At 42.7% G+C, this 27,948-nt stretch overlaps 1 protein-coding gene across 13 annotated transcripts in view; it reads right to left on the bottom strand.

The window, feature by feature from the left end:
• FGD4 (FYVE, RhoGEF and PH domain containing 4) overlaps positions 1–27,948 on the bottom strand; it is a 146,060-nt gene that overhangs the window by 54,970 nt on the left and 63,142 nt on the right. For all 13 annotated transcript variants that reach the window (XM_025202866.1, XM_025202868.1, XM_025202861.1 and 10 more), the window contains one exon: positions 8,131–8,295. Coding sequence is in view for 7 of the 13 variants with exons in the window: in XM_025202861.1 (XP_025058646.1) it covers positions 8,131–8,295 (165 nt within the window). In the remaining 6 variants the exon portion in view is untranslated. The remainder of the gene's footprint in view (positions 1–8,130; positions 8,296–27,948) is intronic.

Genomic DNA, 27,948 nt, shown 5'->3' with positions numbered 1-27,948 from the left:
ATGATGCAGAATTTATCTGCCCTGGATGGATAACTCCCATGTTATCATATTTTTAAATCACTTCATTATAAACACTGAACAAGCTGAACATAATTGTCTAACCAGTGTTTTCCATGATGACAGACTTTCCTGAGAAATTAAGTATGTTTACTCATGCACATACTTAGTGCTGTGGAGCAGTTTTTCTTTCACTGTTCTCCATCCTCTCAGGGAGTTCATAGAAGGACTGGCAGATCTAGGCCAATGAGCATGAGATAACTGTCAGGAAGCTGAACAGCTAGCTAGCTGAACTCACAAAAGCGTTGAGACAGCTGAAAAATGTGAGACAGACTGGCTGGGGAAAAAGCAGGACACATAATTGAGTGTGGGCATTCCAGTTCCCCTGGGGCAGGAGATTACAAGGAAAAGGGAGTTTGGGTAGACTTACTGGCCAGAATTAAACAGATGTGCAGTAACATGTCTTGCAGTGCATTCTGCATGGTAACTGCAATGTGTTTTGTACACCAATTACAGAGGTCATCTACTTGATAAACAGTCAATGTTAGAGTAAGAATTCATGAAAACAGACAAAGCTGAAGATCTTAACAGTGCTTAATAAGTAAAAGGTATGTATGTTTGGAGCAGAAATATATTTTCTTTTATTTGGGTCCAACACAGTCTGGAATAAAATCAGATACATAATCCTTCCCAAACAGATAGCGAACAGAAGTGTTCAAACATCCTTCTGGCCAATGTCAATCGTGTCATCACTTCAGTAGAATTAGGAGAAGCAGCAGGACCATTCTTTTGAATTCTAGCTCATTGGGATGCCTGGTCAACCTGAAGAGAAGAACTGTGAGAGAATCAAAGTCCCACCCCAGTCCTCATAAAAAGCAAGTTTTTTAATCTCATCTCCTTAATCTGTTCTTAATATGATTTTTTTTCCTATAAATCAAGGTCTTTGTGGAAGTTTGGGGATAAGAATGGTGTAAATACACGTTTCTCAAAAGGCTCACAGAAAGCTACTGAAAAAGGAGAAATCTGATATATAAGCCTTCCAATATGGTGAACCATTTAACATGGACCATGAAAAATACATAAATTCCATTAATTCCTCCTTCTATGTACCTTCTGAAACAATTTAATTTAATCACAGATTATTTTCCTGTGTACAGAGAGTAGGGATATTGAAAAACAAAGAGAAAGTACTGGACCATTGTAAGTCAACCCAGATAATTGAAAGCACTGTTCAACAATAAAAATTCCTGAGCTTCTACACCACAGAGCTGTAAGCTCATCCAGAGATGCAAGCTGCATATCCAGCCCAGAGAAACCTACCATTATGCCAAAATGATCACTGCCAGACATGGGTAACCAAAACAGTTATCAGAATGTAAAGAGTACTTTGGCTGTGCAATCAAGTGCAAGTGAAGAAGGAAGTACCACTATGAAAAGGTCAAATAGGCATAAAGGCTCCACCACCCCAAAGATTTCACACCAACACCTACTGTCCTTTCACTAGAGAAGTCTTGACTTGCTTTTTTTCTTGTTACTAAACACTAAGGCTCATGTTCATTTTAAATTTCTCCCACTCTGGCTGATATTAGCCAGAAGAGCTGTATTGTAACACCTTGATTCAATGAGAATGTGGAATAAAAATGTTAATATTTGAAAACATCTACCCCACACATTCCCTGGATGAGTACATCCTTGCCCACTGTCAGCACCCTCAAGTTGATTGTCTAAAGCATCTGGCTAGATGGATCTGTGCTGCAGCAAGTGCATTATACTTCTGGCAATCCGGATGCAGCAAAAAAAGGAAGTTAACCATTTGGTCTATTTTTACAGTATACTAGTCATGATTGTAGTATACAAATTGTTTCTAGTAGGCCATTAAGTGGTATGACAAACATCCTTCAGATGTGCTTTGCTTTCTTATCCTCTTCCTGTGAGGAGAGAATGCTTGGTTTCAGCAGGGTTTTGTTGTTGCTCCACATTGTTTAGACAATCTGCACCAGGTACTTGGAGTGGAAGCTGATGAAGTCTGCGATGGCCCACAGCTCATGCTTTGGGTTTAACATTTAAAATCCGCCTCAAGAAAGGTCTGCCTGCCTCAGGCAAGGACCAGCTTTATCTTACCCATAGTTTTGCCAGAGGAGCAAAACTGTTGACTAGTCTCCACCCTCCATAGGGTGTTCTTTTAACTATGCCAGGCCAAGGTCACTGCTTCCCTTAAAGGTGAGCCCTGAGACCTTGAGCTTGATTAAAACTTTTCTAGTTGAAAGCACAGGACAGGTCTGATGTGCTCAAAGTAGCCTGTGTTGCTGGGCAGATGCACTGCATTGTTTTGTTCTAGTTAAGCATTGAAGACTTCCTGCCTGGGTGAATATCATACTGCTGTAGACTAACTAGGCCCCAGGGAGGGCTCCAAGAGAGCTGATTCTTAACAACCTAGAGCTGTGTGCTCCACTTTCCTGGAGCATCATGTTTCACCTCCAGCTGAATTGAAAGAACTTAAGTCTCTTCCTCTCAGAGGGGTGCTTGGCCAGTCATCCTACATCTGCCACCTCCAGGCTACATTAAAGTCCACTCTATTTTAAAATGAATGCAAAACTATGCATAGGGCCCAGCTGGCATAGACTATGGTTGCCTGCCTCCTCTGTGATCCAGCCTGCATGGTTAACCCCCTCCTCTGGTTCCCGTTCAGCTTAAGGCACTCAGTCTGCATTTCAAAATAACTAATGAATTCAGCCCCAACTACATTAAAAACTGAATTTTGATCTATGAACTGCTGTGCTTATTTGCTGTTGTAAGCCCATGCTATATAACAAAAGCTATTATTTTACTTATGCTCTTAGACAAGCAACCTTGCCTTTTCCTTAAAATGCCAGGAAATAAATTAAGTCAAAGGAAAAGAATTTTATATTTTTCTATTCCGGGCAGCAGTTTATTCACTTGATCTGTCTGTACCAGAACTGGTATGCAGTGAGTGATTAGGTTCCAAAGATTTAAGCTAATTCTCAGAGACCAAAGAGCAGTACTGAACAAAAACAGGTTCCGAGTGCATGATTCATTTCAAATCCAAGTCTTGGGTAACAAGTAGGACTTTGGACAGTAAAACTTAACACTAATCTTCCTTGCAATGAGCAAACCTATATTGATGAAATATATCACACGTCTCTTTTCATCTCTCTCTTTTTATCTCATTTTATTTCCTAAATATTAGCCAGTTAAATTAATCATTAAATAACATTAATTTATCAACAACCAAAAAAACCTGGCTCTAGAATTTACATTTGTGATTTTATTTCCTTTCAATAAAAAGGGAGATTTAAGGTTTGCAAGACTAAAGCAGCCTCCCAAAAAACCATATGGAAAACTTTTTCTGCTGGTATTTTAAAATAAATAAAAGTACAATACCTGTCAGCTAAAGCTACCACAGTAATATAGGTGCACCAATACATTGGTCTGATATTGGATCGGCACCAATATAAAGAAAATTTTCCATATTGGAAATCGGCCATATCAGGCCAACAATTTGGCTGATAAATGGCCCGTGTATGCGCACAGCCACAGTGCAGCATAGGCAGTGAGGAGCACAGCCTGGCAGCATGGAGAGCTGCCTCCAGCTGGTAAGTCTGGTGTGGTAGAAGGGGAGGGGGGAGGGAAGGGGTTGGGGTGGCAGATCAAGGCCCTCACGATGAGGGAGGAATGGGGCAGGGGCTGGGGCAAGCGTTGCCCAGCTGGGGAGGAGTGGGCACAGGGCAGAGCTGCAGCTTGTCCAGGGGGAAGCTCCTGCCACTTCACACCGCTCAGCCAGAAGCCACTGGTCTGACAGCTCATCCAGCGCTTGCCTGCTCATCCAGCGACTCCCACTGCTTGTCCGGGAGGGTATCTGGGTGGGGAGGGGGTATGCCCCTGGATCTGTGCACCAAGCTCTTCCTGGTGGGGCAGGGTTGTGCTGGGAAGGTGCTACAGCAAATTTGTGATTGCAATCCCCTCCCGTAGCTCCCTTCCCAGTGCAGCCCTGCCCTGGCCCAAAGAGCTTGGTGCTGCCCAGCCCCAGCCTGCCCTGCCCCACACAGATCCAGGGACACATGCCCTTTCCTGCCATGCCCTCCTGGACGAGCAGGCGAGTGCTGGACAAGCTGCTGGAACAGCAGCTCCCAGCTGAGCCACACGCAGCAGTGGGAGCCACCCCACCCTCCCATCGCCCCCTGAGATGAGCGGCAGCTCTGTGCCCTGCCTACCCCACCCCGGCTGGGTAGTGCTTGCCTCAGGCCCTGCACCACTCCTCCCTCGTTGCGGGGGCTGTGATCTGCCACCTCAGCCCCTTCCCTCCCCCCTCCCCTTCCACCACACCAAACTTACCAGCTGGTTATCGAAAATCAGATCGGTATCACCTGACATGCCTCCTTAAAAATTGGCTATCTGTGCACCCCTAAACAGTAAGAAACCAAACTTCTAACATGAGCAACCCAACCAGTGTAATTGGCTCACATAAATGTATACATAAATTCCTTACTCTGCTCTGCCCATTTAAATCACAGACAAGGCTCACACAAAAATCCTGAATTAGATAAGTTTCAGTCTTTGCATGTATTTAGAGAGAAACCTTCCAGTCAGACCTGCATTCAAAAGTGTGTCTAACTCTATCCCAACTACAAAGTTGGTCCAATAAAAAATATCACCCTAAGAAATCCCTGCCTTCCGAGAGAGAAACATACAGAAGATAACACACTCAGGCATGCCAAAAAACGTGGTACAAAATCCATTTTGCATTGAGAAATTAATTGCTTCTCAGCCTACAAACATTCCTGCAAGTGCAACTTTCTGAAGTAGGTATTTCTCAAATGCAGGCAGCAGACTGATAAAAGAGCAGCAAAACCACTTGAATGAATCATGTTCAATATCATACAACAGCTCTCTAAAAGTTAAAAGGCTCTGAAATCTACAGTATGTTATTAAAATCAGGCTGCTTATTCTCTCTTCACCCACTAGTAAAGATTTATGTTTTTTCTTAGGAAAAAAGATGGTTTTCAAAAAAGATATGGTTACAATATTATGGTTAGCCTTCTTTCAGAGAATAAGTTACAACAGGATGCCATTGAACAGTATAGAGAGGCCATTTAGCTGGACAATGTTTATACATGCCTTTTAGTACTGTTGACTGTAAATAAGAATGTTTTATCAAGAGTTCTATAAATAAGATCACAGCTTTATTTTGATCTTGTGCTTCATAAATAAAACAAGTCTCGTCCTGAACCCCTATAGATTTCTTTCCCCTCTAACTGCAGGGTGAAGTGTAACGGAACACTACTGCAAAGAATGAACATTGTATTTATCTCCAGGCTAGGGACAGCACAGGCAAAAGACATTATATTTTTCAATTAGTGCTGCTTGCAATGGGAATTCCTGTGAGGAAGGCATGGGTCTATTAAGGCCTTGCTACACATTCAATTTGAAGCTAGATAGAAACCAGCTATAGAGTTGTTGCTCATTTTCAAGCACTAACTTTATAGCTGGCAGACTCTTTTTATAACTGGACAGTCATTTTTTCATGTGATAATTACTTTGCATGTGTGGCTGATCTAAATTTATTGTGCAGTTAACCAGTTAATTGCGTAATGTACATAACATGTAGCAGGGGCCTTAGAAAGCAAACGGAAATTAGTTTGTTTCTTAATTGGAGGCCAAGGCAAGATCCAAGTTGGTTTTGTAGTCCCCTAAACTTGATCTAAGTAGAATTCAGGCACTTAAGTTCCAAAGAATGAAGAAGCTTAACCATGAACCACAAACCACAAAACTCAGTAGGCATTTCTATTTTGGACTGCAAAGTTCCCTAAGCTTACAAAGACTTCGGCACATCTACTTCAGCAAAACAGCACTGAGTTTAGCTCAAAAACTGTGGTGGTGCCCTGCTTTTCCACAATAGCATAATGATTAGAGCCATGGTCCTTCTCCTTTCAGCCCCACAGGCTGAATGAGTGGTGTGGGGCCAGTCAGTAGGCTGAATCCTGTGGGTGGGGATGGTCCACAGGCCTCATGCAGCATGGATCCCACATGTCACATCTGGCTCTATATGCCAGATCTGGTTCTGGAAGCTGTGGCAATTAATGCTGCCACCTCTCCCCTGCTGCCAAATTTTCAGACCCAGGGAGAGCCCTGTGGACCAGAGGCTGAGCACTCCTGGATCAAGAAAGTGGGAGATCTGGATTACAAACCCTCAGATGAGGGGATTCAAATCTACAGATCCAGTTTTCTAACTGCCCTAAGTACCAGGCTATAGATCTGGGGCATCAATTTGGATCACTTAAGTTTTCAGCACCTAAATTTTAGGCATTCTGATACTTAAGCATAGTCACATACTTGACTAAAACAGATGGTCTCCAAACAGCTAGGTGACAATGGTTTTTGGTTACTATCAGCAGATGCAACATTTAAACCATGAACAAATGTGTGTCTCAGTAAAACCATTCCTGGCTATGATTTTTTATATTAAAGTATAGATTTAAAAAACAAAACAAAGCAAAACTTGACTTGACGTTAGATGTCCTAACTCAACTTGAACCAGAAAAGCTATCTGTAGTGAATGCATAATTCCCTGTTAGGAATGAGGGAAATGTACTTTTGCAGCTCCTCCTCCAGCTCTGTCAGACCCTGAAAGACTCATTTTACCACTAGTCTTTTTACTCAACTGCATGGCCTAAATCAGAGTTGTGCAGCTCTGGCCTGCAAGCCAGTTATGGCCTACAATGCCATGTCATCCAGCCCAAGAGACTCCATGGGTCCGAGAATTTGGCAGTGAGGGCATGGTGGCACTACTTCCTGGTTACCAAGTCTCTGGACCCATGGGGAACCCTGAGACCTGTGCTCTGGATCTAATGCCAGATTCCAACATGCAGGGCAGGGCATGCGTGGTGCTGGTCTGCAGGGCCCAATTCTGGTTTGAGGGACAGGAGAGGGGGCAACATGGGCCCCCCAGGCCCAATCCCAGCACATGGCAAGCAGGAGATGGCAGAGTCAGCCCCTGGGATCCAATCTCAGAGCACGGGGCAGAGAGGAGGCAATACTAGACCCCAAGACTCAATCTTGAACAGACAGTTCCTGTGCCACTCACTGGCCTGCACGGCCAAAAGGTTGAGCACCACTGGTTTAGGTCAGATATAAGTTCACATCCTTTTAGCTCATGAAAAGCAGGACTCCACTTGGAAAATACCATTGCTACTATTTTAACATACAAGAGGGCTTGCTGTTGAACTCACTCTCAACAAACACTGTCTGGGCCAAATGAGGAACTGCTTGCCCATAGATGCAAAGAAAGTCATAGTGCATTAGGAGGAAAAAAGTTTACATAGATCTCTTAAGTCTGCAGCAGCCCAAGCATCCTTACTCAGAGTTGTTGTGGGCACAGTTTTTCATTATTTAAATACTGTGCATGTCATAGTGATTAAAAATCATTGCCATGCAGCCATTTGGAGATGATCTGGTATCACTTCACAAGAAGCTATATAAGCATATTAGATAGGATGGATTAGATATGGATGATCCTGTCTTGAGCAGGGGGTGGACCTGAGGACCTCCTGAGGTTTTTTTCCAGCCTTATTTTCCTAAGATTCAGTAAAACAATACACAACATGTTTGTTTTCATTTGTGCTCTTTTATTTTGGTGTTTTTCTTGTATTAGATCACAGACAGAAAGATACACTCTATCATTTACATCAGTTCTGTATATTGATATAGGTTAAATTAGGATCAAGAATGGACAGATGTTGAGCTACCTCAGGGTGGGTCACACACAGTAGGAAGTTACATATAGCATCTCATCATCATGGCGGAAGAACAGGCAGCATTTAACAAATGACTACCTAGGATGGACATATACAGACAAAATGTAAATCAGTATAACTTTCATTGTTTTACCTCTGGTTCTCCACCAGATCATAGGAAGTTACTTTGGTTTAGGATTTTTTATCATTTGTCTGCTGCTTTTTTGATACCATTATAGTGGGATAATGCTGTCATCTGTCCAGGCCCTCAGATAGACAGTTACTTCAACAGGGTTTTTTTTTCCCTTTTCTTTTTTAAATGTGTGTGAACTACTAGCTGCAGAGCAACCCACCGAAACAAAGCATTTGGGTCTGTATTTACCTTGTGGCTTTGGATTAGAAGCTGAACATGGGGACTGTTTAACTGGCACGCTTCCATTTATTCCCTGAGCCGCTTCACTGCATGCATTCTGCTTGACTAGTCTGTTTGTGTTGCTTGCTGGACAAGACTTAGCAGTTATAAGGATCTTTGGACAGACGCTGCTGCCTGTAAAATAAAATAAAACAAAGCATAAATGATGGCCAGTTACAGGGATTATTAAACGTATATGCTTATTATTAAACGTAAAGTATGTTTTATTTCACCGCCACATATAATTTTTGTTTTTTAGAAGGCAGTCCCAGATTTCACAGTAAACAGTGTCTTGTCCTAGACATGTATTCTTATTTAGCCAAACAGTAATAAGTTGGCTTTATTTAAAAAAAAAAAAAAAAAAAAAAAAAAGATGCTATGTTGTCACATTAAGAGATCACCAAAATGCTTCTGAATCAGCTAGCATTAGCTGCTTTGGATATGCAAATGAAGAGAACAACTTTTGCTTGGTCATTACCAGGGCTGTCCCTAGGGTATGGCAAATCGGGACAACCACCCCAGGCCCCACACTTTGGGGGGCCCTGCAGAGCCAGGTTGAGCGGCTGTGGCCCCTCCCATGGGGCCCGCCTGGTGTTGGTGGCTCTGCCCCACACCACAAAAGCAGTGCAGAGACCCCCACCCCCGCCCAGGCACAGGGAAGACCCAGCCCATGCGCTGCCTTTGCAGTGGTCCCACGGGCCCCACGCAGTGCTAAAGAGACCCGCACAGGCCGATCTGCCCTGAGCGCTGCACACCCCTAGTCACTACAATTACTTCTGTCAAACTAGCATACTGGCTTACCTAGATCTACATATAGGCATCCCTGTCAGATAACCCAAGCTAATAGAAAAATGAAAAGGCAAGTACCAAGTCTTAGTAATGGCATTTTCTCATTTAACAATTTATTTCATTCTCCAAGCAGTCTATTATAAGCATCTGAAAAAAGCTTGCTATTATAGATTCTTCCAACAGGATGTGATTTTTGCCAAGTAGAGAGGCCGATATGTTATTTTCCTTGCATGAAGAAAGCTTAATGCAAAACCAACCAAAAAAACAAAAACCCACATACAGAGCATCATTCTATCAAAAAATATATTGATGATTATAACATGCTAGCAGGAAATTAAAAAGTCTTAATGTATTTTTGTGACTAGCTCCAGAAGCATAATCCTCTACAACTTGTTGAGATCTGTTAAAATTTAGTTTTAATTAAATACATCACACCCCATTTATCACTGCCTCATTTTCCCTTTTCAAAATTAAAATTAGCATTGTATCAGAAAAAATGGCTCTGCAATCACCACAAAGATTTGTGCCATTTCATACTGAGGTTGGCAATGCAGTGTATAGAAATCCAAACTAGAAGAGATTAAATGGTATATACAACATCTGATGTAGTGCCTGAAATGCCGTATCATTCACTCTTCCATCTCATTCAATTGATATTTGACCCTCAGTGAACATCCCACAACCAACTCCTCCTGCAACCTTACCAATTTAACAAGAACCTCTTAATAAAAGAAGCCAATCACAGCTGGAGCTAATTTTCAAAGGAGTCTTTCATGAGGTCAGTGGGAGGTATTGGGTAATAAACAGTTTGGGTAGGTCAGGTATACATCTAGGTAAACAGTGCTGTAGTCTGAGTTTAGGTCCTAATTTTGGACTCTGATTTAACTTCAGTTGCAAAGTAATAAAAGCAAAATCTCTCACAAAAGCTTTCCTAAAGTATTTCCCACCGAAGAGAGGATGAATGATAAATAATTTAAGATCCAGAACAAAGCAAACACTGAAAAAGCTTCCTAACAGGGAGGACAATGAAAGTGGTTTGGGGGCTGGGGCATATGACTTCTGAGAAGAGGCTGAGGAAACTGGGCTTATTTAGTCTGGAGAAGAAAAGACTGAAGGGGAATTTAATAGCAAGCTTTAACTACCTGAAGGGTGGTTCCAAAGAGGATGGAGCTGGACTGTTCTCAGTGGTGGCAGATGACAGAACAAGGAGCAATGGTCTCATGTTGCAGTAAGGGAAGTTTAGGTTGGATATTAGGAAAAACTCTCACTAGGAAGGTAGTGAAGCACTGGAACAGGTTACCCAGAGAGGTGGTGGAATCTACATCCTTGGAGGTTTTAAAGAGTCAGGTAGACAAGGTCTTGGCTGGGATGATCTAGTTGGGGCTGGTCCTGCATTGAGCAGGGGGTTGGACTAGATGATCCCTGAGGTTCCTTTCAACATGACTTTCTATGATTCTGTGATCATAAATATGCTACTTTTGTTTGAAATCAATGCAAGCTAACATGCAGTATAACACATCTGAATCAAAACAGTTGGATTAAGTGTTCAGTATACTTTTTTCTTGGTCAAGTGAGTCTGTCACTAAATTCCTTCAGTTTAAATGTTTTCCAGAAGGCAAATTTCAGGTGTGATCATGTATGCACATTTACCCATGCAATTAATTTAAGTCACGTTGAAATCCCAATGGCTACAATAGGTTCATTCATATGTGCGGAAATGTCTTCAGGACTAGCATTGTAGTGTCTCAGGAGATATTCAAGTCTGAGATGTTCTTTCCTAGTACATGGAACCACTGAAATCTTGCAACAAGTGTGCCACCTGTAATACTCCACCAGAAGCGGCCAGTCTTATTCAGTGTTTAAAGCCATAGTATAAAAGCAGATGCACCCATAATACACAGAAATAGCATAAAGTGCTTCTTGGCAAAGTGACCTTTTGGTATTATCAATATGAAACACAGAATTCCAGTAAGACTCATTTAAACTACAGACAGAGGTGTCAAACTCAGCCTGGGCTCAATCTTGACTGCAGGGGCTCCTCCCAGGCCAGATCCATACCACCAACAAAAAACTGCGGTAGGCCATGATTGGGCAGGAACATGGATCTGCATTCAGGAGGCAGTATAGGCCTAGGCCCAGGTAGCAGGATGGAGCTACATTTGGGAGCTCAGAGCCACACACAGACAACAGCACAGAGGCAGCACAAGTCCAGGACTGGGCAGCTGCATGGGTCTGAGGACATGCAATGTCATGGGGCCATGTTTAGGTTGCAGCATGGGTCCAGAAGTGGGCAGTGAAACAGGGCTATGGTTGGGTAGCAGCACATGTCCAGGGGTTTGCCAGTGATTGCCATGTCCAGCAGAATCTAGGGACCCCAAATTCGACAACAAGCCATGCCCCACAATCTCTGATAGTCTAGACTACCAGCAAGCCAGAAAAAAAGGTTTCATGGGTCGGATCCAGCCCACCAGCCACATGTTTAACATCCTTGCTTTAGGCTAATCTGCGTATCAATTCAGTGTGTGGGAGGAGCATTTTTCACATTTATTGTGCTTTGTTTATCACTCTTGTCCAAGGAAACATTCATCCTTGGGGCAACACAATGTTTGCTGGGGGCTGAAAAGTTACTTAAAAATCTAAGTAATTTTTCGAACTAGTAGTCCTATTTTTATCCAAGTCTGCTACTGAATCACCTGTCAGGAGGAGTAATTTATCCTGGCATAGTTAATAGAGCATATTCAGTGTTTATAAGGTGTGCTCAGAGCTTGAATTGAAAGGGCAAGACAATACCTTGTCCCAGGATTGTTTTCCATAATATTTAAAAATATATACATCAATTCTGGGAATATGTAGTCTATGTTAACTTCTGGGAACTGCCAGCCTTGGATTCAAACCAGTTCCTAAAACCTTGCCCAAAAAGCAAAAAAACCCAGAGTACTCCACTAATAACATAAACCTGCTTTACTAGACATGTGTCTAAATATACCCAGACTGCAGATGTTGTGAAAAATCTAACACGCAACGGTTTTATTTTAGTAAAAAAGTCAAATGCTTTTTCAACACTTATTCAGTGACATGTATTTCAATAGCATTGGTCAATGATGCCCATTTAACTAATCAGTGACACAGTCCACTTCTAACTGTTCCTCAGGAAGGGCTACTTAAAATCTATGCTTGCAAACACAGAGCACACACAGGGATGCATCTTTTAGCTCACAGAAATAAGTTCATATTAATTGGTTTACAACTGCATGGTATTAAAAAAAAAACCCCTACCTTGGCCTACATCCATAAATATTTGTTTTCCTTCCTCAGCCATCCATAGTTCTCCTTTTTTTTTTTTTTTTTTTTTTTAACTTCCTGAATTTCAGTTCAACAGCAACACAATGCTAGCTAGCTAACTGCATTTATTATCCACAGTGTAACTGCTAACTTTAGGGATTGGTAAATTAATGTATAGAGGGAGGAGTTAAAAAGAGGAATAAAGTGATCTAGAAGGCCCAGAATGTGAGTAGGAGGGAAGAAGTAAAAATACCAACAGGAAGAGCCTCAGGCACTGTAAATTAGATGAGTACTCATTTTTTTTTGTCAGTTGCCTAGTGTACGGCTATAAAGAGCCCTGCATGTGTTTGAGGCAAAGAAATGCACTACCTAATTAACTAAAGCCATGAAGATTTAAATTGGGCACCATTAGAAATGACAACAATGACGACAGCAAGAACAGCAGCAAAAAATGGACAACTTGCATCTTTAAAAGATTTAAAAAACAAAAAAACCAAAAACGTGTTTTGCCAAGGTTCAGACCCTCAATCTGCAGGTTTGTAAACCAAAGGAAGAGGTTTTCCTTTGGCTTTTTGGTTTTCAATCCAGATCAAGGTGCCTCATGTATCTTCACTGTGCCAAGAACACTTTATTTTTGTTAACTTTGTGACCTTCCTCGTAGTTTTTCATGATGAACTAAGCAGAAATGCAGTGCTTTAGGGTGTGGCTTCAGCTCCAGGGACAAGGAATTGCCACGCGGCAATTCTATTATACTTGGAGAAAAAAGAAGTAAAGTTTTCAGGAAGCAAAACTAAAAGTCTAAGTCAGCTTTAGAATCCATGGGCATCTATACACATGCTCTGGGGTGGCGGTGTTTTAACTAGACTGGCTCTTGGGAGCCACTTTAACTAAAATGCCTGCGGTGTCTCGTGTATTCAGTGTCCCAAGTTTCACAATAGTAGGGGTTTTCAAATGTGGGGGGCATGGCAGGTCCCAGCAGGACACTCTGATTAGGGAGGGGTGTAAACTCCCATCCTGCCTGCACTGTCCCAGGCTTTTCCCTACTCATTGCTCAAGGGGTGGGAGTATTGCCAACTCCCTGCCCCAGGCTAGCACTCTGAGGCAAGCGAGGGGTGGGGGGGGTGCAGTGCATGCATCTGTTGATTTTCAGTCTCCCTCTCTGCTTCTTTATACTGTCAGCAAACTGACAAGTGAGCAAGCCAGCCAAGTGATAAAAGTGTTTATCAGCCCTAACTTAGTGTTTAATCGCCCCATTAAGAAAACAGAGGGACATTACCAGCTACATGTTGATTCAGCACCTACCCAGCATGTGGTCTGCTAGCTAATACACAGACACCTCAGCAAGGCAGAGGGAAGGGGGGAATTCCTGCTTAGCATTGGGGGGTGGGGGAGTGGGGGGGAGAAGCCCTCAGTCTCTGCAGGAGCTGCAGCCAGGGAGCAGAGGAGAGGGGCCAGACCTGCTGTGGAGCAGGGAACCCCGCCCAGCCCAGCAGGGCAGTTTCCAGAAGGCTGAAAATTGGAAGAAGGCTACAGCAGAAGTTAAAGAAAATGTTGTTGTATCACACTAATTTCTTAGACATTCTGATGGCTAGATCATGTGCACTAAAATAGGTGGGGAGAAAGAAAAGTTGCAAATAATAATACAAAACACCTTCCAAATAGCTACATTAGATTTGCTTTTAGAGAGAAAAAGAAAATCTAATTTATTTATAATCCACACAGATCCACTAAGCCTCCAATAAGCAGAGCTCATTAAAAGAATTCCCACACAGGAGGCATGAAAGTCCTAAAAGGGTGCCTAATATCCTGCCCTCATTTTTGCTACCCAGTTGCACCATTCCCACCAGTGCTCTGAACACACTCACCTAAATGAGTTTGGCAGTATGTATGTAATGAGGAGATGCCCTGTAAAGTCTGTCTTTATGCAAGAGGTATAAATTAATACACTGAAGTGCTCAGATAACCAAGAACAAGACATAACATAGACTTGGACCAAATAATTCTTAACTGAGGAAATATTGCCAGTAAATCATGAAGGTAGGAGAGTAGGGTTATATTCTGGACTGCTATTGATTTTTTGTAAAACCTCAGACAAAAAAATACTGGGCATTTTTGCAAATTTTGGCACAGCATCCTCATCTGTTTTATGGAGATTGCAAAATTGGGTCTGCACTGCTAAGTGTTGGGGGAAAATTAAGAATGATTTATTTTCTTCAATGAAATTAACAGAAATGCACATTTTCCTAAAGCTTAGAGGTCTGATTAGTAAAGAACTTTCAAATTCAGATTGTCATTTGGAAAGCATAGATTTGTGAACACAAACAAGTATTGGCTTGTATGACATCACTTACACACCTTACTACATTACCTAATTTGCTAGGATAATGGTTTTAAAACTGTTAAACACTTAATCAGTGACATACATCGGGTTCCTCAATAGATCATCATGGGTTTTGCAAATGGATTGGGATAATGGTGGTGGGCGGGGAGATAGTACATTGCCCTTGCTCAGCAGGGTCACCTGACCTTACATCAGCTCATACAGCCTGCGAAGCTAGGGGTAGGAGTCCCACAACAGAGGAAAGGGTTCATGACTTTAGGAAGTTTGAAAACCACTGTACTAGGACAATAAAATCGACAAGCAAATCTGCAAGGATGTGCAGCCACAAATTTGAACATAAAAAAATGGAGGACGCTTCTGGGCGTTCTCCATGCCTTCCTCAGAGGATACAGGGAAGCATATACTTGTTTCCATATTCATATGCATCATTCAAGCAAGCCCTTACAACAGTACACCACTTGGGAAACTATAAGATTGCTCTTGGATTTGAAATGAAACCATGCAAAACCAGGAACTCTGGTCTTTTAATATAAGACCATATATATCCACGTACAGCAGCTGTTTGAAAGGGCTCACTTTGGTTAACTTGAACCCAACAGGAAGTAAAATTCTAGGTGGGTGACTATCTACAGATACCAGTCAGAGAAAGACGGAAAAAAACCCAAACCAAACCAACCCAAAACCTCTTTGCGTCTGTCTGTCTGTCTGTCTCTTGTTATGCGTGTGTGGCCTTTTGAAAAAGAAAATAAACTGTAGACCACTGAGCTACAAATTCTTTAAAGAGTCTAAATAACTTAAGACTTCAAACTGCTACTCTGCAAATGAGATCTAAGGTTGAATGTCAGGGTGGTGAGTGCTGTGGTCAGTCACTGATGAAATAAACAGTTGATAATTCTGTAGTGAAAGAAAAGTGACTAGATGATTGTGCCAATATCCCATCCACCAAACTCATTTTGGTTCTGTGCACAACCTCATTAGCTGAAGTAAAATATAAGTAGTACATTTCCAAGGGGGCAAATATATAAAGTTTGGGGTTGCATTTGAAGAATGGAATATTGGAATTGATCAGGTACTTTATTGATACAACTGGAAAGAACAATTTCTAGTATCAGTTCTGGCGCATGCAAGAACAAACTGAAAAGTGGTAGTTTTTAAAAAGCCATTCTCCAGACACAGGCAAAACATGTTATAAGCTGCAGCAGAAGGAATAAGCTCTGTGTATGTGAGCATGTACACACACACAGTTCTTCTCTCCTCCTTTGGTTAAATGCTATTTGCTGCCAGGAGTAAATCAGTCCTCACAAATTTGCACTCTGAAGGCAGCAGGAAGGCATTTACGCCACCCTCTTACTTTGCATGCATCACCGCATCATTAATAACACCCACTGCGTGCATTTCCAAAACACTGAAGGTGAGCTTCGGGGTGGCAGGTAAATTAAAATAGCATGAAACAATCTGGAGCCTAAAACCTGAGCTAGATACCAAATACTTACTAGCAAACACTTACTGGGAAAAGCAAGATACTAAACACTTGGATGACAAGTTAAGCTACAAACTGGCTTTTTCCACTGCTAGAAATGTTCCCAGGAGAAGTAGTAGTACAAGCATTCAGACTGTAATTGTCCCCTCATGCCTGCTGCCAAGACCAGGTGATCACATCTGAGGAAAGCATGGGGAGCAGCTGCTGCTCCTGTCCTCCTTGGGACCCAGGCTAGAGGAGCAGGCAGAGAGCAAGGAACAACCTAACAAATCTCCCACTTCTGCTTCACCCCAGGGACTCCAGTCTGGGGAGTAGTCAGGGAGCAGAGGATGGCTGCTTCTTCCTTCACCTCCCAGTTTACAGAAGATGCTTCCCCTGACCTCCCCAGACTGGGGTGACTCAGGTCTGGCCAAGGCACAGGAGCCTTTCCCTGCCCTTGACTGCTCCAGGGACTGGAAGGAGGCAAGCAGCTGCTGTTCCCCATGGCTTCCCTAGATCAAAGGTGACCCCAGACTAGAGAAGGTGCTGGGAGCATTCCCCCGCTGCTCGACACTTCCTGGTCCCCAGAAGAAGTTGAACAGTGGAGAGGTGTACAGGTATTTTGCTCTCGAGAGAGAAACTCTTCAGGGAGCAACCTCTACCTGGTCAGAGATGAGTTATTTTTCTTCCAGAACTACCAATTTTGTTTTGGGTAAAACTGTGTGATCACCTGTATGTGTACCAGTGGGGTTTCTATGAGAGCTTCAACTCCCCTGGAACAAACATAACACTTGTATGTGGCTTTAGCCTGTGTGACAGGGGCCGTCTGGAGGCCAGTCACAATGTTGGCCCGCCCACCTGTCTGCGGCAGCCTACCCTGAGTCGCCTGCCTCACCTTGATTTAAAAAGAAGATAGAAAATTGTGGGAGGTTGCCCATTTTATGCCCCGATGACTAGGGCATTATCTATGGCTCTGAATCTCCCCATATACCATGTCCCATGCTTCGCAGATGGTATCCAAATTACTCCCAAGTCTCCCAGCCCCGTTGCTGGGCCACACACAGCTTCTGGCCCAAACTTGGCCTCAGGCGTCCGGAGATTTACCTTGGCTACCTGCCCCCTCACTGGGGCCCCATCTCACACTCTGGGCTCTATGCCTCAACAGGCTTCTAGCCCCTCACAATCTACCCCTCACTAGGGCTCCTGGGCCTCACGCCCCTTAGGCCTCAGGTGTCTGTCGACAAGCCTAGACCCCGACTCAGGCCCCACTCAATGGGCCTGGGCTCCTATGTTTTTCTGTTGTGGTGTGCTCCCCTAACCTTTCCCCTCCATGGGGTAACCCACAAGGCAGCAGGGGATGAAGTTTTCTGGCACCCCATACTCGCCCTTCACTGGGGAGGCACAGGTGTGGCATTTCCTGGAAGCTGCCCTGCCACAAGAAGCCCCACCACACCATCCAACCCCAGCAGGGTGTAGTTTTAGGTCTTTTCCCAGGACTAGAAACCTCCTCTATCCCCATAGTTCCTGCCCTTTACCTCCAGATGTTCTGAGAGCAGCAGCTCCAGCTGGGTGATGTTATCCCTCCAGCTCCCTGCAACAACTGTGGGCTCTACCTCTCAGTGCCTGCTCTTATTCCCTAGCAGCTAGGCCCTCCTTCCAATCAGGTAGCCTTCTGCTGGCCATGCGACTCTCCTGATTGGCACTGCAGTCACTTGCCAGCTGCTCTGCTCCCTGTTCAGGTGCTTAAAGTGGCAGGCACCAAAGGTCTACATAATACTCTGAAATAAATTACATGGGGTGCTTTGCTGCCCAAAGTAATACTTGGTTACTCACGTTAAATCAAATGGTATTACTTTAGCAGAAGACAAAGCCACCCAAATATTCAACTGAAATGTTAGTTAATGTTCAGATGAAACAAACAGCAACATAGGGCATAAATGGGATGCTTAAATCTGGTTGACCTTAAGTTAGATATATTGCACTGTTTTGCTTTATGAGTATACATGAGACTAGCATTAATACCATATTTCCTTCCTTATCCTAGCCTGATTCATTTAGACAGGAGGGGTGGTAAATATTACTGCTCACTGAAACACCTTGCCTGGATACAACTTTTATAACAGAAAAGGCAACAGAGAGGGCAGTCCATACACATACTTAAGTGGTGCTATCAACAACCTGCTATAATCCTTGTTAATGGATAGATCCACTAAAATATTGGGATTTTGTTTACAGTGGCTCTATTAAAAAGCCAAAATGGTACCAGTTCGCACATACTGATGTCACACATTTCAAATAAGAAATTGTTGTGTGCTTTCATCAGGGCTGACTTTTCAGTAGCCTCGTATATTTTGCAGCCTTTCGTATGGCGTTATCAGCAAAAAATAAACTCCTAAGGTGCCACTTAAGTTAAGAGAATGCCCATCCTGCACCTTTCTTTAGATACTCAGCAAAATTCTATAATCCTGATATTTTCTTAAATTATTTGGAATGCCTAAAAAAGTTAGAAGAGTTATTTTGTATTTACTTAAAGAATTTGTTTAGAAATGTGTCATTTTTTTTCTTCCTCTTAACCTCAAGAAAAGAAACCTTTTAGTCAATTTTGGGTCTTTTCTTTAGAAATCCACATACACACACACACAACACAGCTGAACTGAACTCATTAAAATCATTTGAATTAATATATGCAGCAAATTGTTTCTGTAATAATTTACCTAGCTCTCCAAAGACAGCTGCTAATGCCTACAGGTAGCAGAAAAGGGTGGAGATGATGAATATCAAGAGTTCTTGGATTACAGTCTTTTTCTGCTAAACAGTAGATACCTATCAGTTTTTCATCCTTATTTAATCAATTTTTTTTGATATCATAAACGCATCTAATCCTCAGTTATAACCAGGCAAATTCTCATGGCAGTTAATAGTTTTGCCTGCCCAATAACTATAGGATTAAACTTTAAACTTCACAGCCAAGTCAAGATTTACAACAATGCTTTTCTATTCCAACCTGGATTCCTTAATGTACTACTCTACATTATGCAAAGTAAATGACTGAAGGGTGAATGCAAGATCACAATTCACTAGAGGTGATCTGCTGACATTAAATAATTCATATTCAGCTGGAGATCTCAGAGTCAATTTATCCAAATGGCTTCTACGTGTTGTATCGATCTTTGGCCCTGATCCCACAAGCTACTTCATACAGCCAGACCTCTGAGTCTGCTCTGAGCCCTAGCAAAATGAACAGGCCTACAAACAATAAGAGGAGATTAATATAAAAGTTATGTTAACTTTTTTTTTTTTTGGTATAAGAATATTCACATTACATTTGTTTGAAACAAATACAACTATTGGACTTCAAAAGAGTCCCTTGGAAAACCAAAGTCAAAATCTGTTTCTTTACTGCACTGCATGAGGCAGCTTCCTGCCTGCTTCAAGCTGATTAGAGAGCCCGGATGCAGGAGGAGAATGCATACATGGCATAGCCATTCTCAAGCCATTTCATTTGGAAATAGCAGTACCTGGTTGAAAAACACCTGATGAGTAAGCTGACTCAGTATGAACAGTTTCACTCAGCCAGGGGTGCCACCACATTCAAAAAAGTGGCAGTGGGGTGCCATGACCCTGAAAATGTTGAGAATCAGTATAATATACATTTAAAAAAGAAAAAAGTGAATAATGCTGGTAATGCTGCTGTCTAAGAATTACTTATGATTCTGTAGCTGCAACAGCATCAAAACAATAGCACATCCCAAGCTAAAGGCTTGAACCACTGGATGCAATAAATAAGTTCCCTTGACATCAAGCCTCATGTGGCTACATTTCACCAGGGGTGGATCAGGTTATTAAAATAATCTAAACTAAGGTCTTATATGCACAAGGATAATGAACAACTTGGTGATGTCAATGGTTAATTAGGTTAATAAGGACCCCCCCTCCAAATAAATTTACAAAGCACTGTTTGGCTTCTGATGTGAACAGGGCTAAACAGTTTTTAAGCCACCTTTACAGAAGAATGTACTGTTAAAAATTAGTAGAAAGGTGCCTTTTTCCACTTTCAGTAACCACAAAGTATTTTTTCATTTACTTTGGTTATTTTACTTAAAATAATTTGCAACACTGGTTTAAGGGACAGGGTAAAATAAAGAAACTACATTTTTCAAGCACGGGAAACATATACAATAATGTCCTTTAATCAGTGGGGATACTCTTCATAGTCTGAATGTAATAAAATTATATAGCTATCTGTGGGATTAGGTTAGGCCCAAAACTTAGCAATACTTTCAGTGTTCGAAAACTCCTTCAGAAGTCATAAAAAAACGGACTACTTACCGCTGTCTTTCAATTGAGTAGTGTTTAAGGGTGGTTTCTTTCTTCCCATCCCTGCCTGCCCCCCCAAATCCCAGCACCTATCTGTCAGTTTTTATTAGCTTCCTCCACATTTTGATGGGAAGTAAGATTTCTGCTGCTTCTTTAAGTCTCTACTTGCATTAACAGCAGTTTTATCTGTAAACCTACCTCTGCTATTAACAGGAAGCATTATTGTAGTTTCGCTAGTGGATTTTTTCCCCTTTAATCTTCAGGCTGTTACTTTACAAGGTAAAAAATATCCTCTTTTTACTGTTCTTCTGTGCCTGGAAACATAGTTAAATCACTTATAGTCAGGATCCAAAACCCAGCAAGATCATGGGGAGTCTCTCTCATGTGCACCATTTTCAAACACCTCTGATCCTGCAATCTTTAGTTACACAAGTAAACTCAGACTAAAATGGGACTGCTTGCATAAGTATGGATGGATTGCAGTATCACACCCTAAACGTTTCTCCAGTTAGTTGGTTCTCTTTAGTGTATCAGCAACCTAAGAGATATTTAACATGGTATTGTGCATAATGCTCAGTACCTGAAGGCAGAGGTTCAACATTCAACATTAGCAAGGTCACTCAAGTTCTATTAGCAAGCACGCTGGTTGAAAGAAGGTAGAGATGATTTATTGGCTCAGAAATACAAATACCCTTTAATATAACCATGGTAGAGATACTAACTTACAAGTATCTACAATGGGTATGTCAGTGTACTCATAATTCAAGTTGCGTATGTACAAGGAAGTGCTTCCTCCTCCTCCTCCATTTGTAGATTTTCAAACAAATATTAGGCAATAGTTTTCCAAAAAAAAGAGACATTGCTAAATATGGATTTGAATTCCTTCATTTCTGTGTTGCTCATCACATGCAAATGCTGCACAAGCATGCCTTTTGGATGTGCTTATATGTAACATTTTCATTCTCTGGTCTCCCTGGACATCTATACAGTTAAAAAGACATCTTTGAAGCGGTGGGTATTTTTAGAATAGCTATATGAATTCTGAAAGATGAATATAGCTAACTTCTACCCATACATGGATCTATGTTAATGTATAATATTTTTAGAAACAGGATGCTACAAGCAAGCCTCAGCCACAACAAGAGAAAGAGCATCTACCACAGCAGGTTTAAATATATATTTTTATTCTTTTGAATAGTTTGAATACTTTGAATTCTTCATAATCTTCATTGTCATAAAGAGAGAATCTCCCTATATATAACACGTCTGAAATATACAAGAACCACCAAAAGGAAAAGTCAGTGAAGATCTTCAACATGTGAATCAGATGAAGAAACCATTAATAATATTGTGAACCATTTCCAATCCCCTTAGAATGTCACTCTCTCTGCATAAGTGAGTTACTCAGGATAGGACAGAGGTTAGGGAAAGCACATTTTTCAAGCCCTAGTGAACAGCACCACTCTAAAGTGCATGGATTAAAATCTAGAAGAATTTTAATTTTTTTTAAAGTGCTTTAATTGTAGAATGCAGTACAGTGAGACCTACTGCACAAGAACTCCATAACAAAAAAGGCCAGGCACTCAATTTGACCCTTTTAAAAAATTTCAAATGTTTAAATAAAGCATCCCTTGTATAGGCTGAAAAAACCTTGTGCTAACAGGGCCCTTTAAATCAGTGCCACCTTTACAGCTTTGTAAAACTGCAGCTGCTCTGAGTTTAGCATACTTTTTGTAATCTTTGAAGCACACAGTCCATTTTCAGGCTGCTTAAGTAGCCCAAGCTTGCTGCCAAATAATTAACAAGTATCATCTACAAGACACAAAACAACAAGCAACTCCCTGGGAATGCTTGCTGCACCAGCACAGAAATATAAAGAACCTAAACTGCAGACTTCACAGGAATTTCAGTACTTCCTGCTTTTGACCTGATTGGAAGCACCATGAGAATAGACTCTCAGATCTGGCTTACATTAGGGCCTCCTGTGAGTTCATTCAGTTTCTATCAATTCCCCTTTCATGATGGTGCCAATTTTGATATGGGCACTTGGCTACAAAGAACTAGACTGAGACCATCTCAGGTTATTTAAGTATTGCCCTAGATTCAAAACAAACAAAAATGTTATCTTCCAGAGAATATGGCTCTAGTGCTGTCAAAAAACTCATTTCAGACAGAACAAATGATTTGTAGCAGTTTTCGGTTGCTGAGGCTAACTAATTTCTAACCAAACTGGCTTCAGTTTTATTTAATAATCCAGTTGATAGATGTGATGGAAGGGACAAAAACAGTTTAATGTGTTTATATTGTTCAAACTCTTATTTCCTGTCCCCCAAAATAATTTAAAATATACTCTTCATGCTTTAAAAAAAAAAAATATATTGAACATCTCTTGATAAAATCCCCAAATAGGGAAAAGAAAACCATTCCTTTTTTTCTTCCCCTTTTCTGAGGCCATGATTTGGTAATTTCTTATAAGAACTATTCTGAAAAAGCTAAATGGTCACACAACTGTTTAAATCATTTTCCTGTTCTAGAGTTTACAGTTTCCTAAAATAAAAATCGATGAATGGGCATTCCCTAAAAAATCATAGTAAGAGGGGTGAGTGGGAGGGGGGAGGGAGAATAAGCAACCACCTTGTAAAGCTGCCAATATTAAAATGGCAAGGGTCTTTCAATTATGTTAACAAGAATCCACTCTGTGTCTAAAGACTCTGGAGAACACTCTTAAATACCCCAACACTTCAGCTTGGAAAATCAAAACTTAAACCTCTGGGATACCTCTAACAGTATCTGAGTTCTTTTTTTTTTAAGCCCTGGCTCCTGGAATCATGAAATTCATAAAACTCAGAGCTTTTACAAAGTTTCCAGTTCCTGTGGTTAGGAAGCAAGAGTTCAAGAACACAACACTTAAGGTAGGGACAGAAATAACACATAAACCAATATAAGTGATCGGAAACTGGTTCAAAGCTGAAACACAACAGAATTTCAGTGCACATAAACCACTTTCAAAATGGCTGAAACTGGCTTAAGATGAACCTGGATGGATGCAACTTCAGACTTAACTGATTTAGCTTAAATTAATTTATTGAAATACTGTCCCAGATCCTCTCCAGAGTCAAGTTAACTCATAGTCCCCCAGGATCCCAGGATGCTTTGCACATGACCCACAAACCCCAACTCACAGGGTGGGCGGGCTAGCTTGGCTCAAGCCCAGGAGGGAGGCCTGCTCTAGTGCCCCCCAGCCTCTGGCCTGGGCCACTGCAGGCATGTGGCTACATTTCCAGAATCAAAAGTGAATGTCTATTCACTTGCTTACTGGTTCACTCAACGCAGTTTAGACTAACCTGCAAAGATTGAATCAATTCAGCGTTGGGCTTTTTGACTGTCTGTACTTAGCCTTAGACACTTCCAAAACAGAAAAAGCAATTAATTAAACCAGATTGTATGCACAATCTTTTTTTAGGCTTGATTATCTGAAAGTCCAGGTTTGGTAAAATTTTAAAACACCTCCTCCTCATATGCCAACTATTGCCTATGACTAGGGACCTACCTAAATCCCTGTAAGACAAATGGGATTTTCACGGGCTGCTCACAGCAACACAAAGCTAATTTTATGATCTTTTCATGGAGAACCCTCATGACTGATTGGTTGAAGGACCCCAGCAGTTCTGCCCCTTGCTTGGCCAATCACTGGTCTTCAGACTGAAGCACTGCTGTGGCATTGCATCTGGTTTCTTAACAGATGGTTCTGAAACCTTTTCGTTTTCCTGATTGGGGAATCAGATTCTTCACTGAATCTACGTCAGTAGCTCAGCCTCTCAGTAGCTTTCTCTCAAACCACGTGTTCTACGGCTGCAGGGATTGCTGCACTTTCTTTGTATTCCGATATTTTTTGTATTTTTTTGGTGATTGCACTCAAAATTGTGGGAAACTTCATTTTTCACAGTGATCACAGAAACTGCCACTTTTTGCAGTTTCCATTAAAAAAACCACAAAACTGTCATCAGTTTTGTCTCTGGTTCAGAAGAGTGAGGAGTCCTGAAAGAGAATTGGGGAAGAAAGCAAGGCACTAAAAATTGTATTAAAAACTAAAGCAAGGAAAGATTTGTTCTCCTACAAGTAGAGGTGTACTAATATATCGGTCTGATATCGGATCGGCACCAATATAAAAAAAATTGATTGCATCGGAAAATGGCCTGATGTGGTCAACAATTTGGCTGATAAATGCCCCTGTGTGCGCACAGCCGTGGGTGCCCCCGTGGTGAGACAGGGAGTGAGGCAGAGGCAGGGGCAGGTGCTGTGCAGCTGAGACAGGGAGCGGTGTGGGGAGTGGGACAGAGCTGTGGCTCATCCAGGGGACATAGGGGAGGTGGCAGCTGCCACTACATGCACCCCGGGAGGGGGGCATGTGCCCCTGGATCTGCACGGTGGGGTGGGGGTGGCTGCAACTGCAGGTTGGCTGTGCCAGGCTTTTCCCAGCACATAGCGGAGGGTGAGGTGGGCTGGGGCTGCGCTTGGAGCAGGTGGGTCTATGGGAGGGCTAAAGCAAAATTTGTGGTGGCTGCAGACCACCCCCCCATGTCCCCTTCCCAGTGCTACTGCCACCCACCCAAGTGCAGCCCAGCCCCAGTCCTGCTGAGAAGAGCCTGGCCCAGCCCCAGCCCACCCTGCCCATACCCCACACAGATCTGGGGGCACATGCTCCTCTCTCTGCCCTCCCAGGGTGCACGCAGCAGCAGCAGATGCTCCCCACCCATGCCCCTCCAGATGAACTGCAGCTCTGTCCCATGCCCTGCCCTACCCAGTGCAGCGCCTACCCCATCCCCACTCACTCCCTCACTGCAGGGCCTTGATCTGCCCCCCCCACGCCCTTTCCCTCCCACCTCAACAGAGACTTACTAGCTGCATGCAGCTGTATCAGAAATCGAATCTGTATCAGCCAATATGCCTACTTAAAAATCAGCTATTGGTATTGGCCTCCAAAATCTCTATTGGTGCGCCCCTATGTATAACCTCTACCCCTTTACCTGTCAGAATCAAGGATTCTTTGTCCTTCTCTCACAAACAAATAGCTACCTAGTAAATTATGTCAGCTTAGCATCTTATCATTGATAGTAACTGGCTGCAAACAGCAGTGAGGGAAGGAGTAGCAGTTGCTGAAAGTGGGGACTACAAGAGGGTGTGAAAGTGGCTGACCCTGATACAGTGAGATGTAAACCTACAAACTTTGTGAAATATTGCAGTACACATTTTGGAGGCTGCATCTGGGTGCTATATTAAATACCATATTACCTGGATTTGAGTGCTATAGAGTAATACAGTATCACCCAGATCACTTGTGTCCAAGTGACTCACAACCCACCTAATTTGCATTGGGTTGCCAAATTAAGATTTAGCCTTGGAGCTGTTTGCTGTGGCTTTTACTTAAAAACACACATCTTCTCTGCTCATCTGGAGGACGTCAGCAGCCTTGAGAAGCTGACCAGAGAAGCAACACATTTTTAAATGAAAGCCACAACCGCCAACTGAAGACCTGAGTGATCCTGTGCATCCATTTACCACGGCTGTATAGAATCTCAACTAGTTCGCGAGCCCTTATTTTTGTAAAGACCCGGGGGGGGGGGGGGGGGGGGGATAGCAGTGGTACTGAACAGAGGCATAACAAGCTCCTTCAGTACCTGGGATGGGGGACAGGGCATGCTGACCATTGGAGAGCAATGTGGCGGGGAGGAGAGAGAAGAAGGAAGAGCAAGATTTTAGTGGCCACTGCTCTCTGCCTGATGCCACTGCTGCTATAGCCATGTTGGCTTAGACAGCAGCAGCCCCATGGCCAAGCTTCCTGAGAACCATCCCTGCTACCCAGGTTGCTGCTTTCCACCCCCACCAAATTTGTTGCTGGCCACAGGGCTGTGCCTCCTGTGGCAGCCTCCCCAGGATTGTGGGGAGAGCACCATTCTGCCCTGCCCCCCAGGTACACTGCTGAGTAAGGGCCAACCCCACCTACTCCTATGATTCAGCAGGGCCAGGACAGGGCTGTGCAAGCTATGGCAAGAATTCCTGGGTTTGGGGGCAACTCTGGCACCCCCCTCACTAGTCTGTGCCTGGGGCTGGTGCCCCCACTTGCCCCGCCTTAGTTATGCTATTCATGTTGAAAATTGACATCTCCCTGTAGGGACTCCAGATTCTACTACCCAGCTTATACAATGATTGTGCTCAGCTTTATTTGGAAAGCAGTTCTGGTCATAATTACATTAAAACTTTTAGAATTTAACACATCTGGGGGAGGGTGGGGAGAGAATCATTTATCCTGTGGCATTTCAGTGTATGCAGTCAGTACCTATGAAGTGCCAATCTTCATAACAACTAAGCAATTTCACAGAAGTTCATTCCTTAACAGTTTTTCTTAATCGTCACAGGCCTCTAAAATCTGTGACACCTGCTGGGCCTCGCCACCTCAGTTCTGCTAATCTTCACAATATTTTTTCCCCTCTGAAAAATCAAGCTGGCATGCATGGGCCCATGGATATCGGTACAGTAAGTCAACTATGCTCCTGACACCACAAATAACTAGTAGTGGAAGGAGCTCTTCAGAAACCACTTTTGAGCATATACAGCCAAGGCTTAGAGGAGCAGCTGAGCAACAGTGCCAAGAGCTTCTAGTGTTTCCTATTTAAGAGGGTGTCTGGGAATATTTGCCAACTTTTTTTTTATTGCTACTAGTTGAAATCCAAGCTGTGGCTATTTAATAAACTTTTGCTTTGTACAATCCCCAAGTATTAGCTAAGTCCTCTTGGTACCATACTGTCAAGGTCACATTAAGTTCCCTTGTGGAATAAGCAAGTACATTTATTTCATGTTTGGCACCTAAAGAGCAAAGAACCAATTGGTACATGCATACTGACAGTCTAAAAGCACATTTAAATCTTACCTGAGCTGGAATAGAGTAGTAATAAACTTATTTAAAAAAAAAAAAGAGTTGTATGGATACAGTCCTAGGTTGCACTGTTGTAGCAGGAAAAAATCACGTCTCTCAGCAACTTCATAACCTCAGTAAGAATAGTTGCTATATCGGTTATCAGTTTCTATCAAGTGAAATTCCAGCTCTGGCCATCACTAAAATGTTCTACCACATAATACTCAGGTGATAATATAATGAGCTGCATTGCACCATATGAGCAGAGCTCAACCACAAGTCACCCTGTAAATATTTTCCTTCCCTGAGACCCATAAAAAATATACTACTGTAAGAGGTCCTTGTAAATATTATTACTGTAACGTCTAACAGAGTTGTGGTCATCCTTCCCACCAAGGTTCCCTCTAAGGTGCATGCGTGCACGGCCGCACACAACTAAAAGTGTGGCCACGCACAGTCTTTTCAAGGCCACGCACCAGGGAAGGCTAGTGTGGGCTCCACCGGCTCCCAGGAAGTGCTCCACTCCCTTGCCCTGATGCAGGGGAGCGGAGTGCTCCCCTCCCCCACATCAGGGCCGGGGAAGGGAGCACTTCCCCAGAGCCAGCGGAGCCCATGCCAGCCCCCTGCCCCTGCCTCCATCCCTGCCTTGCTTCACTTCGGGGAGAAGCCACTGCCTGCCCCGGTCAG

This window comes from Alligator sinensis, unplaced genomic scaffold (genome assembly GCF_000455745.1).
Source record: "Alligator sinensis unplaced genomic scaffold, ASM45574v1 scaffold957_1, whole genome shotgun sequence".
In the NCBI taxonomy this organism is placed as follows: Eukaryota; Metazoa; Chordata; order Crocodylia; family Alligatoridae; genus Alligator; species Alligator sinensis.
The sequence above is the reverse complement of the archived record's forward strand: the minus strand, read 5'-3'. Positions and strand labels throughout refer to the sequence as shown.